Genomic DNA, 14,060 nt, shown 5'->3' on the forward strand with positions numbered 1-14,060 from the left:
GGCTCCTCGCGAGGACAGCGCAACCCGCCCAGTTTTAAGGGCGGTTCGAAAGTCCAGCCAGTAGAGAGGCCTTCCGGCCCCACCCCCAGGCCGCGGTTGGAGGCGGAGTTGGAGGGGGTGGGGTATGGGAATAACAGGGGGCGGGCTACCATTGGCAAAGGGCGCAGTTCCGTTGAGGTCCATGCCGGGATTGGTTGTTGTCGGGGCTCCTGGGAGGCGGGTCCGGAACGGCAGTGGGAGGATCTGGGTCCGGGGGCGCGGGGGCGATCAGGACCTGCAGGAGGCGGGATCCGGCGGGCCGGAGGCGGGACCAAGGCCTGCAGGGGCTGGCTCAGGCGGGCTGGAGGCGGGCTGGGCCTGTGGCTGGCCTCCGCATCACCATGGCAGCGGGAATGCCGCGGCAAAGCCAGAGCAGGGGCAGGCCCAGCCCAGGAGGGCTGGGGACAGAGATGCTGAACCAGACGGACCCATAATTTAAGAGGTAGGTGCTGAAAGGTGGCGGGTAACAAAAATATTACCCAAGTTGATCATCCACATCGAAACTGGGGACACGCGGAGGTGGCGAGGTTGAAGCGGGTAGGAGGAGGCTAAAATTTCAAAGACCAAACCCACTCTCAGCCTTGTACATTCTTAGCGTGCAGTTTCCTGCTTCAGACTTTCAGAGCTTGGAGAGGAGGGGTAACGCACTCCCCTTTCTCAGTCTGTTCTCCGTTCTCCCCAAATACCGATGTCTCTCTGCTGGTCCCTAAGAGGGATGATTAAAGACTGGTAGAGTACTGAAAATGAAATTGTAGCACACGCACACACAAAAGTTGGCAATGATAGTATCGGCCTGGCGCGGTGGCTCACGCCTGTAATCCCAGCACTTTGGGAGACTGAGGCGGGCGGATCACCTGAGGTCTGGAGTTCGAGACCAGCCTGGCCAACATAGTGAAAACCTGTCTCCACTAAAAATACAAAAATTAGCCAGGCATGGTGGCACGGGCCTGTCCCAGCTACTCAGGTGGCTGAGGCAGGAGAATCGCTTGAACCGGGGAAGCGGAGGTTGCAGTGAGCCGAGATGTCGCCACTGCACTCCAGCCTGGGGGACAGAGCAAGACTCCATCTCAAAAAAAAAAAAAAAAAAAAAAAAAAAAAAAAATAGTATTAGCTCCATAAAGTGTGAGAAATTAAAGCACTTGCAACAAGTACATAGTTTGTAGTCAAATGTTGGCTTCCATTATATCATTACCATTATCACTTTTTCCTGGCCTGTTGTCTGGCAAAGAGTCAATGCAGGCAGATTCAGAAAAGGTGGGTTGGAGGGCTGCCCCCACCACTAATTGGTGGAGAAACTCTGTAGCCTATTTTCTATATATTAAATGAAGGTGGCCAGGCGCGGTGGCTCACGCCTGTAATCCCAGTACTTTTGGGAGTCTGAGGCGGGCGGATCACCTGAGGTCAGGAGTTGGAGACCACCCTGGCCAACAATGAGAAACCCTGTCTCTACTAAAAATGCAAAATTTAATGGCCATACCGCCCTGAAAGGCGCTCGATCTCTTTTGATCTTAGAAGCTAAACAGGGTCGGGCCGGGTTAGTACTGGCCGGGCGGGGTGGCTCATGTCTATAATCCTAGCACTTTGGGAGGCCGAGGTGGGTGGATCACCTGAGGTCAGGAGCTTGAAACCAGCATGTCCAACACATGGCGAAACCTTGTCTCTACTAAAAATACAAAAAATTAGCCAGGCGTGGTGGCCGACGCCTGTAATCCCAGCTACTCTGGGGGCTGAGGCAGGAGAATCGCTTGAACCCGATAGGTGGAGGCTGCAGTGAGCTGAGATGGCGCCACTGCACTCCAGCCTGGGCTGCAAAGCGAGACTCCATCTCAAAAAAGTTAAAAAAAAAAAAAAAAATTAACCCATTTTCAGAGATTATTTACTGCAAAGGTCAAATAAGATGATGTAGATGATAGTACTTTGTAAGCTTAAAGTGCAATATACACATTTCTGCCTTAGAATTATACATGCCAGGCCAGGCGCGGTGGCTCACGCCTGTAATCCTAGCACTTTAGGAGGCCAAGGCAGGCGAATCAGCCAAGGTCAGGAGTTGGAGACCAGTCTGGCCAACATGGTGAAACCCCATCTCTACTAAAAAATTACCAAAAATTAGCCGGGTGTGGTGGCACGTGCCTGAGGTTCCAGCTGCTTGGGAGGCTGAGGCAGGAGAATTGCTTGAACCTGGGAGGTGGAGGTTACAGTAAGCTGAGCTTGTGCCACCGCACTCCAACCTGGGCGACAGAGCAAGACTCTGTCTCAAAAAAAAAAAAAAAAAAAAAAATTATACATATTGTCTCTCTGGGTTAAAACTCAGTTTCTGAGGATAGAGGGAAGTAAATGCCAGTAGCAGAGCTTCCAGTATTTCTCCTGATTATCTTCAGAATACTTCCTGTGGTCCTTGACTGATAAATATAGGAAGAAGGGAAAATGCATTGTTGCTTGACTAATGATAGGGGAGTATTACTCTTCACTTTATTACTATTAATACCTAAACAACTAGGTTTAGAAATGCCACTGGGTTAGCTGGGTGTGGTGGTGCACATCTGTGGTCCTAGATACTTGGGAGGCTGAGGTGGGAGGATCTCTTGAGCCCAGGAGTTAAAGGCTGCAGTGAGTTATGACAGCGCCAGTGCACTCCAGCCTGAGTGCCGGAGCGAGACCTTATCTCTCTAAAAAAAAAAAAAAAAAAAATTTTTCAAATGCCACTGGGATAGCCCTGTTGTGCTTGTAATATCTTCAGCTGGACTTCCTGCTAACTAGGGTCCTGTTTCTGATACTTCAAGATGACCTAAGTTGGTAGGTTTTGGGGAGGGGCCTGGCCCCAACTAGGTTAGTTTAGCTTTAAATTTTTTTTTTCCTGGCCTGTTATTTTGTACATTTCTTATTCTTCCTGTTTTAAGGTGGCCCTGATTCATCTCTTCTAGGGACTCTTGAAGATGGGGACCCAAGTGGTTCTGAGATTTACTAACTCCTTGCTGCCAACAGAGCCTTCTGTAAGTTTTTGGTGTACTGTTGTGAAAAGCGTGATGATGTTACTGGAATTTCAATACAGTTCTACTTCTGGGAATTTCTCCATCAGGACTCAGATCCTGAAACAGAATTTTAATATATTTGTCTTATTTTTTTGCTTTTCCTTCTTGTGGAAATTCTATTAATAGCTCTCTTGGACCTTGATTCATCTTTTTCTGGAATTAATAAAATGAGGCAGGGGTTGAGAAATTCTAGCAATTAATCAGAATATATGCATTTTAAAAATATTTAAAGTTTGTTATAGCAATAATATATGTTAATTACAGAGCATTGGAAAAATATTATAAACTATGATTTTAAAAACTGCAAACCGTAATTCTCCCGCCCAGAAGCACACTGTTATATTCTGGAAAATATTCTTGCAGTCTTTTTTTCTGTATATATATACACACACATACACATATGTGTACATATATATATATATATATATTTTTTTTTTTTTTTCTTTTTTTTAAAGACGGAGTCTCGCTCTGTCACCCAGACTGGGTGCAGTGGCGCGATCTCAGCTCACTGCGACCTCCTCCTCCCGGGTTCAAGCAATTCTCCTGCCTCAACCTTCTTAGTAGCTGTGACTACAGGCATGTGCCATCACACCCAGCTAATTTTTTGTATTTTTGGTAGAGATGGGGTTTCACTGTGTTAGTATATTTTTAACATGAGATCATATGCTGTGCAAACTTTTTAACTTGCTTTGTTTCACTTAACGTTAACATAAAATTGTTAAAATTTTTTGTTTTAATGTGGGCACGTTTGGTAAACATTATAATGGCTGTAATTTTCTTAACCACTTCTCTGTTGTTGGACTTTAAGGTTCCCTCACCCCTGCCCCTCACTTTGTAAATAATTAATTTCCTTATTTAGGACAATGTCAGGTCAGGTGAGGTAGTGGCTCATGCCTGTAATCCCAGGACTTTGGGAGGCTGAGGCCAGAGGATCACTTGAGGCCAGGAGTTCAAGACCAGTCTGAGCAACACAGTGAGACACCCCTTTCTTTTTTTTTGAGAAGGAATTTCATTCTTGTTGCCCAGGCTGGAGTTCAGTGGCACCATCTTGGCTCACTGCAACCTCTGCCTCCCGAGTTCAAGTGATTCTCCTGCCTCAGCCTCCCAAGCAGCTAGGATTACGGGTGCCCACCACCATGCCTGGCTAATTTCTGTATTTTTAGTAGAGATGGGGTTTCACCATGTTGATCAGGCTGGCCTCGAACTCCTGACCTCAAATGATCCACCCGCCTCGGCCTCCCAAAGTGCTGGGATTACAGGCGTGAGCCATCATGCCTGGCCGAGACCCCCGTTTCTACAAAAAATTTAAAAATTTGCTGGGTATGGTGACATGTACCTGTAGTCCCAGCTACCTGGGAGGCTGAAAGTGAGGTGGGAGGATTGCTTGAGCCTGGGAGGTCGAAGCTGCAGTGAGCTGTGATTGTGCCTCTGCACTCTAGCCCGGGCAGTAGAGTGAGACACTGTCTCAAAAAAAGATTTTTTAAAGACTTATGTCAGGCCAGGTGCTGTGGCTCATGCCTGTAATCCCAGCACTTTGGGAGGCTGAGGGGTGTGGATCACCTGAGGTCTGAGACCAGCCTGGCCAACATGGTGAAATGCCATCTTTACTAAAAAAAAAAAAAAAAAATTAGCTGGATGTGGTGGCGGGTGCCTGTAATCCAAGCTGCTTAGGAGGCTGAGGCAGGAGAATCACTTGAACCCAGGAGGCAGAGGTTGCAGTGAGCTGAGATTGTACCAATTCCAGCCTGGGCGACAGAGGGAGACTCCGTCTCTAAATAAATAAATAAATAAATAAATAAATAAATAAATAAATAAGGCTGGGCGTGGTGGCTCAAGCCTGTAATCCCAGCACTTTGGGAGGCAGAGACGGGCGGATCACGAGGTCAGGAGATCAAGACCATCCTGGCTAACACAGTGAAACCCCGTCTCTACTTAAAAAATACAAAAAACTAGCCAGGTGAGGTGGTGAGCGCCTATAGTCCCAGCTACTCTGGAGGCTGAGGGAGGAGAATGACGTAAACCTGGGAAGCGGAGCTTGCAGTGAGCTGAGATCTGGCCACTGCACTCCAGCCTGGGTGACAGAGCAAGACTCCGTCTCAAAATAAAATAAAATAAAATAAAATAAAATAAAATAAAATAAAATAAAATAAATAAAATAAATAAATAAATTTGAAAAGACGACGTCAAAGACTGTCAACATTTAAAATAATAAATTATGTTGTAAAAGAATTGTGGCGTCAGATTTTGTATACATCTTTCAGAAGGCAGCTGGACATCAGGAGTTAGGTCCTTGGTAGAAATCAGGCTACCTGTTGTAAAGAGACCTTGAATCTTGCGGAAAGATGATTTGATGTTAGTCTAATTACTGATGTGGAGCTCTGACACCCGATAACTGTTAGCCCAGAGGCATAGGGGTGCATTTTCAGTGCTGTCATAGAGAAATTCAAATGTCACTTCCAAAATATCCACCAGATGTCGCTAGTCTTAATATAATGCTCACCCACAGGACAGCTGGCAAACTTTTTTTTTTTTGAGACAGAGTCTCACTCTGTGCCCAGGCTGGAGTGCAGTGGCATGATCTCATCTCACTGCAACCTCTGCCTCCCTGGTTTGAGTAATTCTCCCACCTCAGCCTCCAGAGTAGCTGGGGCTACAGGCATGGGACACCACGCCTGGCTAATTTTTTCATTTTTTATTTTGGTAGAGATGGGGTTTCACCATGTTGGCCAGGCTGGTCTTGAACTCCTGGCCTCAAGTGATCCTCCTGCCTCAGCCTCCCAAAGTGTTGGGATTACAGTGTGAGCCACCACACCTGGCCAGTGGCAGATAACTTTTGAAATGTGAATTTTAAAACTTCATGTGAAAAAAGAAAAAAAAATCCATAACACAGGAATAGGTTAAAAAAATCATGTAGAATATTTTCACATATCTGCTTTGGTGTGGTTTATATTAAGCACTAGCATCTGGTGATTACTTTGGCGACATCCTACTCTAGTCTTTCACCATTCTGTCTTTTTCCCTTCTTCTGCCCACTCAGTCTGTCACATTCACCATGTATACTCTTTCCTCACATACTAGTTATTGGATTCTCAGTTTTACTAGTCTTCCTTTTACTATTCTTCCCTCCAGTCTTGTTTCTTGCCCCATGCGTTATGTGTATATTTATGTGTAACTGTCAGTTATTCAAGTTTTTGCTAAAATAATGAGACCTGGCATATAATGACTTATAAGAGGTGCTCAGAATCTATTTAATGGATGTTTAATGAAACAATGTATGAATGAATGAGAGGAAAATACAGGATACTAAAAATTATTTATATTTGGCTTGAGAATACAGTAAAAGTGGTAAAGAATCACATTCCTAAATTACCTATAATTAAGTGCTAAATGACGCAATATAGAACATGCTAGACCGTTTAGTGTTTCTTTTGGTTTTTTTTTGAGATGGAGTTTCGCTCTTGTTGCCCAGACTGGAGTGCAATGGTGTGATCTCGGCTCACCACAACCTCCGCCTCCCAGGTTCAAGCGATTCTTCTGCCTCAGCCTCCAGAGTAGCTGGGATTACAGGCATGTGCCACCACGCTTGGCTAATTTTGTAGTTTTAGTAGAGATGGGGTTTCTCCATGTTGGTCAGGCTAGTCTCGGACTCCTGACCTCAGGTGATCCGCCTGCCTTCCCCCTTGGGTCTTCTAGAGTACTGGGATTATAGGTGTGAGCCACTGCTTCCGGACCTTTTTTTTTTTTTTTTTTTTTTTTTGAGGCAGTGTCTCACTCTTGGCCCAGGCTGAAGTGGAGTGGTGTGGTGCAGTCACGGCTCACTGCAGCCTCAACCTCCCGGGCTCAAGCGATCCTCCCATCTCAGCCTCCTGAGTAGCTGGGATTATGGGCACATACCACCATGAGTGACTAATTTTTGTATTTTTTTGTATTAATTTTGTTTTTTTTTTTGGTGCCATTGCATTCTAGCCTGAGCAGCAGAGTGAGATGATCTTGTCTCTCTCTCGCTCTCAAAAAAAAAAGACATTATTTCCTAGGGTTATTTAAAATATTTTTATTGACAATTGTAATTATTTGTTTATTCAAACTGCCTGTTTCTTTATAGTCATGAATTATTGTCCATAATAGTTGTGTTAAATTTTATATAGATTTGAATTTCACCCTGCTTATTTTTACACAGAGAGAAGTCACAGGCAATATTTTTACCAAATGACGGTTTTGTTTTAAGACTCAAAGTCTTACTTAGGCTAACATCTTACTCTGTTTATTAACAGAAGTGATTAATGTTTCCTCCACTGGCTCATTCATTCCTTCAAGTAAAAATTAATGTAATCTTGCATTCTTATGGAATGTAATGTTGCATTCTTCATGTGAAAGTATTGCATAGTGGTTAAGAACCTGGACTTTGGCTTCACCATTTAGTAGCTATTGGGTCTGTGACAAATTACTTCTCCAAACCTCTCTTTCTTTATGTGTAAAAATCCTACCGTTTATGGTAATTGTGACAGTCAAATGAGCTGAGTACAGGGTTTGGCACATAGTAAAAGCTCAATTTTGCTATTATTACTATTATATATAGATATTTGGGTAGCGTTTAGTTTGTGGGGGAAGTGTCTGCCATTATTGCCAAAATAATGCAGGACTGAGGAAGCCACGTATAAGTTCAGAAATCAGGCAGTGTGGCAGAGATATACAGAAAGCAGTTTGCTGGGTTTCTTTGCCTCTGCTTCCAGGCAGAGTGAATGACCGCACTGCAGCAGCGGGAGTGGTTCCAGCTACCCAGACTGCTTGCAGTTTCCCCACATACAAACACTATGGGATGCCTGATCTTTGTCCCAGTTATTCCTAGTTCTTGTAGCTACCTGCATACTCTCCCAGCTCTTATGGGGATATTATAACACGGTGGGATCGGGAGGATGGAAGGAATAGTAGATGTTAGTGTTGTTTGGAGCGAAAGCTCAGTTCTTCACCTGAGCCACTTTGTAAGGCCAACTAAGATAACTGTCATGAACATCTCTTCTGAGCAAAAAAAAAAAAAATGGACATTATATTGTCTGACAGGACTTTTGTGCTTTTTCCAAATGTGAGAGGCAGGCTGTATGTAAAATAGTATGATTTTTGGAACACATCTTAATAGTCATATGGGGGACAATAGAATGAATATTTTGAGATTGTACTATTTAAATCAAAATTAAACGCCATTAAAATTTTAGTTCCACAGTTGCATTAGCTGTAGTTCAAGTGCTCAATAGCCACATGTGTGGCCACTATATTGTACAGCATAGATATAGAACATTTCCATCTTCACAGACAGTTCTGGTGAACACCATTGCTCTAGAATATGTGGTTCATATAGTTATGGACTTTTAGGGAATAGTGCAGTATTGGACCATATGCCTTATAATACATTTTTAAAAATCAATTCACTACAATTCTCTCTTAATTCCTCCAGCATGCTGTGATGGGCAGTGCAAAGAGCACAGGGCCAGACCTCAGAGCCCTCTGGTTCAGATCTTAGTTTCCATACTGACTTACTGAGTGACTGTGAGCACCTCTCCTAGCCTTGGTTCCTTCTTCTATGATGTAAGGGAGTTGGGCCAAGTAAGGAAGTGGGGCCAAAATGTTTTGGAGCTTTAAAATTCAGTGATTTTGTAAGTCTTTTTCCAGAAATACTGAGCTCACAGATCCTACTTTGATCAAAGACTTGTTGTTTGAGAAACGCTGACCTCTGGCATAGATAACTGTCAGCAGGACCTCCCTCTGATGTCTCAATATTTTCTGCTCTGTGTATAAAGCATGAGGGGCTCTCAACCAGTCAGGATCCACCCAGGGATCCACCAACTAGGTACTTTGGTTTTGCATCATTATGCATGTAGATGTGTTGCATGCAAGTCTGTGCTGTTGGAAATTTCATGCTTCTCTTTATAAAGGAACTTGTTGAATTGACATGGGTTAGTGACTCTCTGGGGGTGTTACACCATGAAGTGTGGTAGTGCCAAAGGGAGTTCTTGGCAGTTAAATTCCTCAGCTAGATTATGAAGGACAGTGGTCTTCAGACTTGTGGGCTGCTCAGGTTTAGAACGATTTGGTGTCTTAGCTTTTCCTCAGCATTAGCCAGAATTGAACCCACTACATTCAACCAGCAGCTGCCACTCGACACCTGTGCTGGCCTTCTGCCCCTGCCTGTTGTGGTCAGGGAGACGTGTTCTTTTTTAGAAACATTTTTGTGTTTAGCAGCTTTAGACATTCAGACAAGATATTGCTAGCCTGGCTGCTCTTGGTAAGGATTTTCTTTTTCTCTAAGGACCTGAAGAGGTTGTTAGGTTGAATAAGAGCCAATACTGACTTTTCTTGCTAAGGTACTAATCAGGGTTTGAGGAGGAATCTGGGCCTCCCAGAAAATCATGAGTGTAGACTCCTAGATCCTTGAGCTGCCTGTCACTGATTGGCTGCGTCCTTGGACAAGGCCCTGACCTTCTCTGAGCCCTAATGCTCTGTAAACCCTTCCTCTCCATCTGGGATCACGAGGTGGAATGTAAAATGAATGTTTTTTCAGCTTCGAGCTTTCCTATAGAAACAAGAGTTTGCACTGAGTTGCAAATGACTAGTATTCCTAAAAATAAATAATCAAGGCTATGACTCGAATAGCTAGAAACAGCCTAGAATAGCTTTCTGTTTCACTTGAGGAAGCTTTTTACCTAACTCTTTCAAATGCACCAGGACATTTTTGCAGTCTTTATTTTAATTAAAACCCATTTATTTTAAAACACATTAAAATATGGGTTGTATATTTTAGCAGTTATTTTATAAAGAATGAAATAGGAAAATTTTGGAAAAGCCTTGGTCATCCTTGATGTTTCTTTTGTGATCCTGTGTGATGTTTAGCACTGTTGTATTGAATGTGTTCTGATACCATCAATAACTAAAGTTCTTTCTATCCTCTTTTCCCCCTTTCTTCCTCTGCTCCTTCTTCTCTTTCTTATTTCTTTCCCTTCTGCTTCCTCTTCTTTAACTTGACCTCACTGTCCAGGGCCCATGTGGAAAAAGGTTGCTGTTTTCGGTTAGTCTGGGGGAAAATCCTATGATTCATTCCTTTTCCCACCCACCTTCTGGTGGGCCGTTTGTGGCCTTAAGTTAGCAGTGTGTGTGTGTGTTGTGCACCCTCCCCGCGGGCACACCCGCCTGCAAGCCTGGGGGGTGTGTGTGTGTGCGCGCGCAAGCGACTGCAAGCTCGGCTGCAAGCGCTGGCATACACCAGTCGGGCCGCCTGTTTGTCAACGTGTGTGTGTGTGTGTGTGTGTGTGTGTGTGTACGCACGCAGCGCGCACATAGAGGAGAACGTTTGCCTAAAATCCGTGTGTGTGTGTGTGTGTAGCGCACGCACACACGCCCGTGCTGCGGCCCGGGGGGTGTGTGTGCGCGTGCGTGCGGGCGTGCAGCGCGCGCCCTTGCCAGCCCGCCTGCCCGTGCGGCTTTCCCGCAGGAAAGCGGGGCTTGGGGCAGCCCGGCAGCGCCGCTTCACCCAGTGCGCGCCCAGCTGTTTCCATAGGAACCGCGACCGCGCCGGGCCCCTCCAGCGGAGGCCCCCCGTGCGAGCATGCCCAGTGCAAGCCGCTAGTTTGGCTCCAGTCTAGGTTTCCAGTAAGTGGCATGCGGGACTCCGGAGGGATCCCAATGAGCTGAGCCGAGAGCCTTTGTGTGCAGAGGGAGGAGGAGGAGGCTGCGGCGGCCGCCGGGCTGGAGACCCCGCCCGGGTAGCCCCCAGCAAGAACAATGCTAGCCTGCCTGACCCGAGGGAACTTACTGGACGTCCTGCAGGAGGGCTTCAATGAGGTAACTGTCCTGCTCCTCCCACTCCTCAGCTCCCCTCCCCCAGCGTCTCCCGCCCAGTCTCCGGAAGGGGTCCTCTTCCTCCCCCATCCTCTGGGGACCCCAGAGCAAATCGCCCGTAGAACCCCAAGAGGGCTAAGGTGGTACTTGCAGGGCAGATGGGTGAACCAGGAGAAATCAGAAGGGCCGCCTGCCCACAGCTAAGTTGGGCCATGACCTTCCCTGATAGCTTGCTTACCTGAGCCCAAGAGGACAGGACCACAAATTCAGAAATCACCTCCTTCCAGAAGAGGGGGTCTCCATCCTCCCTAGAGTTTCTCTCCCCAAGGAAATCTTCAGGGAATCCCTGGATATTTGGCAAAAGTGCTCATCTATATCAGGAGCTAACCAGCGGAGCCAAGGGAGGGTGGAGTGGTACTGCATTGGTAGAAAGTTTGAGAAGGCAGGGGACTGTAGATGGTCCATGTGAAGTGCCCTCTTCATGTCTGAATCTCTTTCTGAGTCCGGGGCAGTAGATTTCTCTGCAATCAAAGACATGGTTGTCTGAGAGGAGCTACTGAGCGAGAGGGGACCTGGGTCCTGGGCCCAATCCCAGGGAGCCGGCGTGTGCACCCGTCCATGTGAGAGCAGAGGAACTGGGGCCTCAGTCTGACAGGCAAGATGGGCTAGGGCCGACAAGGGGTCATTTCCTCTCCACTTGTTTCTCTTACAATTCTATTTATTGCATTCGCTTTTCTTGTGACCCAGGAAATTCTGGTTTGGGATGCTTCCCCCTCAAGATTGCCCCATATGTCTTCCACTGCAGCTAAGCCCTACTCCTGCGGGTTGTCTTAGCCCAGCATCCAGGGAAACCTACGCTGTTAGTTGTGCCTTTCTTCATTTCTCTCTCCCTCCTTTTCCTTCCATCTCTCTCTTTCTTCTCTCTGTGACTCTCTAAAATTTAAGATTTTAAAAATCAGTTTTTACTCAACATACGAATACATTGTCCTCTTAAATATGAACATCATAGGCAACACTGAAGTGCCTTTGGTTCCCCCCACCCATTCCAGCCTTTTCCACACAAATAACCATTCTCATGAATTCGTGTATAAGATTTTATTTCTGCGGCTGCACTACAGCCTCCTTCCTTAATTCCTGTTTCTAATTAAGAAGCTCTGCAGCCTGACCTGCCACAGAACACTCCCCCATTCTGGTCCCCATCCCCTAGCGTTGTTCCTAACACAGAGGAAAACTGCAGAAATGCTGTCCCAACCTAACCGAGTTGGAATTTTCCTTTGGCCAAGGGGTATCACAACCTTCACTGAGGGGCGGAGCTTGCATCCTGTCTGCACTGCAGGGCACCTTATCTTTGCATCATTCCTGTCTGAACACATGTAAGGGGATTGTTAACAAAGAGCTATAGTCTAAGAGTTGAAACACAGAAGAGCCAGGAAGCCTACCTCTGAGTGATTCCCATATTCTGGTTCCTCTTTTCTCACTCTCTGCCTTTGGGCTGCCCCTGGTCTTTAGCTGCGTAAGTCTGACTCATTCACCAATTGTGGCAGAAGCTCTTTTAGTTGTCTTATACCTCCTGCTCCAACTTAAAACAACAACAACAACAAAAAAACTCAGCTCTTGATGGTCCCACTGTCTATTTAGGAGCAGGAAACCAGCACAGAGCTGGTCCTAATCTTTGTTTTCTGCTCATTTTCACTTCGAAACCTTTCGACTAAAGAGCCACGTAAACTAAGAGGCTTGGCCGTCTGTTTCATGCTTTGGTGCTTCCATAAATATCCGCTGACCTCCAATTCTTGAAAAACATCAGGGCCTAAAGGAAAAGGGGAATGGGAGAATCATGTTTTTGTGGTGGTAATGGAATCTTCATAAAAACCACAGATGCATAACTTTTTAATTAATTGGTCCCTAGAATAATGCAGTAGTGCCTCTTTTCCTTCTCTGATGTTTGATTTTTCTACCCATCCTGTAAACTTCCCTCCACACCCTCCACAAGCTAATGTACATCTGTTCCTCTCTGTTAGATTTGAACTCTGATAGCCAATGAGTACTTTTGGTTTCTCTGAAAAATTGACATCATCTAAATAACAATAACAGTAATATGTTAAATTTGAATGGTTTCTTACAGTTTAAATGATTCTTTCACATTCTATATTAAATAATTCATTTTACGTACAATATTACATTAAGTGCTACTGAATAATAGTGTAATTGGTTATTTTAGAATCCATGGGGCCCTATTTGACCTATTCCAGCCTCTAAGGTTGCTTAATAGATCCAGTAATATTCAATTTATTTTTTTAGAGTCCTTGAGATAAGGATGTAAACAGGGATTTTAAAGCTAGTGTCAGAATACGCTTTAATTCTTCTGAGAATTCCTACTGAGGCTACGAATACCACACATGTATCCAGTCACCTCCTGGGAACGATCCAAGTATATCTAAAGCTATTCTTCATCACCCAGATGCTTTATAGGTCTGTGTAGTTAGGGCTGTGACCTCATTCTCTATGGCATAGAAAACTGCCACAGGAAATGGAGCTTTGGCCTTAATTGGTTAATTATAAGGGAACCCTGCAGCAGAGAGAAACCCTGCCCTCTGAATCCTGGCTTCCCTCTACCCACTGTTGGCTTCTGTTCTCAATCCTTTGCCACTATGTATAGCCATGCATGACAGAATTTTCTCTTACTGCATTTCCTACACAGAGCCCTGGCCTCAACATGTCTGGCAGATAACTCACAGATGTGATCCTTGTCAGTGCTTTCAATGCAATGCCTTTGAATGGCATGGTTAATTTGGACGGCGAATTATCCACAAGTTTTGGCTACTGCTACCCTGGCTGTCATCCCCCATTTCCTATGGCTTGGCCAGGCTTCCTATAGATCACAGTTTCCCCAATCTGCATCTGCCTCAAAGCTATTTGTTTTCTCTGCCACTTGGTATTGGTGTTGTCCTGTGAATGTTGTAATCGTGCCAACATGAATTTCTGCAAGTGTTTTTTGGGGGACTGAACTTTCTTTAAAAACAACTTTGTGCTTGTGTTGGGAGGTTTTGAGAGACCTGAGATTATAATATGGTTTGGCTAATAAGCATTCATTTATTCAGTTATTCATTAGTTATTCATAAACCAGTAATTTATTGAGAGGGGATGGATAAAAGAATTGAACAACAC

General features: G+C 45.2%; 1 protein-coding gene across 5 annotated transcripts in view; it reads left to right on the top strand.

Annotated features, from left to right (window-relative positions):
• Positions 1–308: 308 nt before the first annotated feature.
• DIXDC1 (DIX domain containing 1) overlaps positions 309–14,060 on the top strand; it is a 99,006-nt gene continuing 85,254 nt past the window's right edge. The window contains exons 1-2 of one of the 5 annotated variants that reach the window (XM_073021019.1): positions 309–481; positions 2,937–3,029. In XM_073021019.1, coding sequence (XP_072877120.1) covers positions 2,973–3,029 — 57 coding nt within the window. In that variant the 5' untranslated portion in view covers positions 309–481; positions 2,937–2,972. Of the gene's footprint in view, positions 482–2,936; positions 3,030–10,372; positions 10,899–14,060 lie in introns of those variants that run through there. The other 4 variants (XM_073021013.1, XM_073021023.1, XM_073021021.1 and 1 more) reach the window with 4 other exon arrangements.

This window comes from Chlorocebus sabaeus, chromosome 1, assembly GCF_047675955.1.
Source record: "Chlorocebus sabaeus isolate Y175 chromosome 1, mChlSab1.0.hap1, whole genome shotgun sequence".
In the NCBI taxonomy this organism is placed as follows: Eukaryota; Metazoa; Chordata; class Mammalia; order Primates; family Cercopithecidae; genus Chlorocebus; species Chlorocebus sabaeus.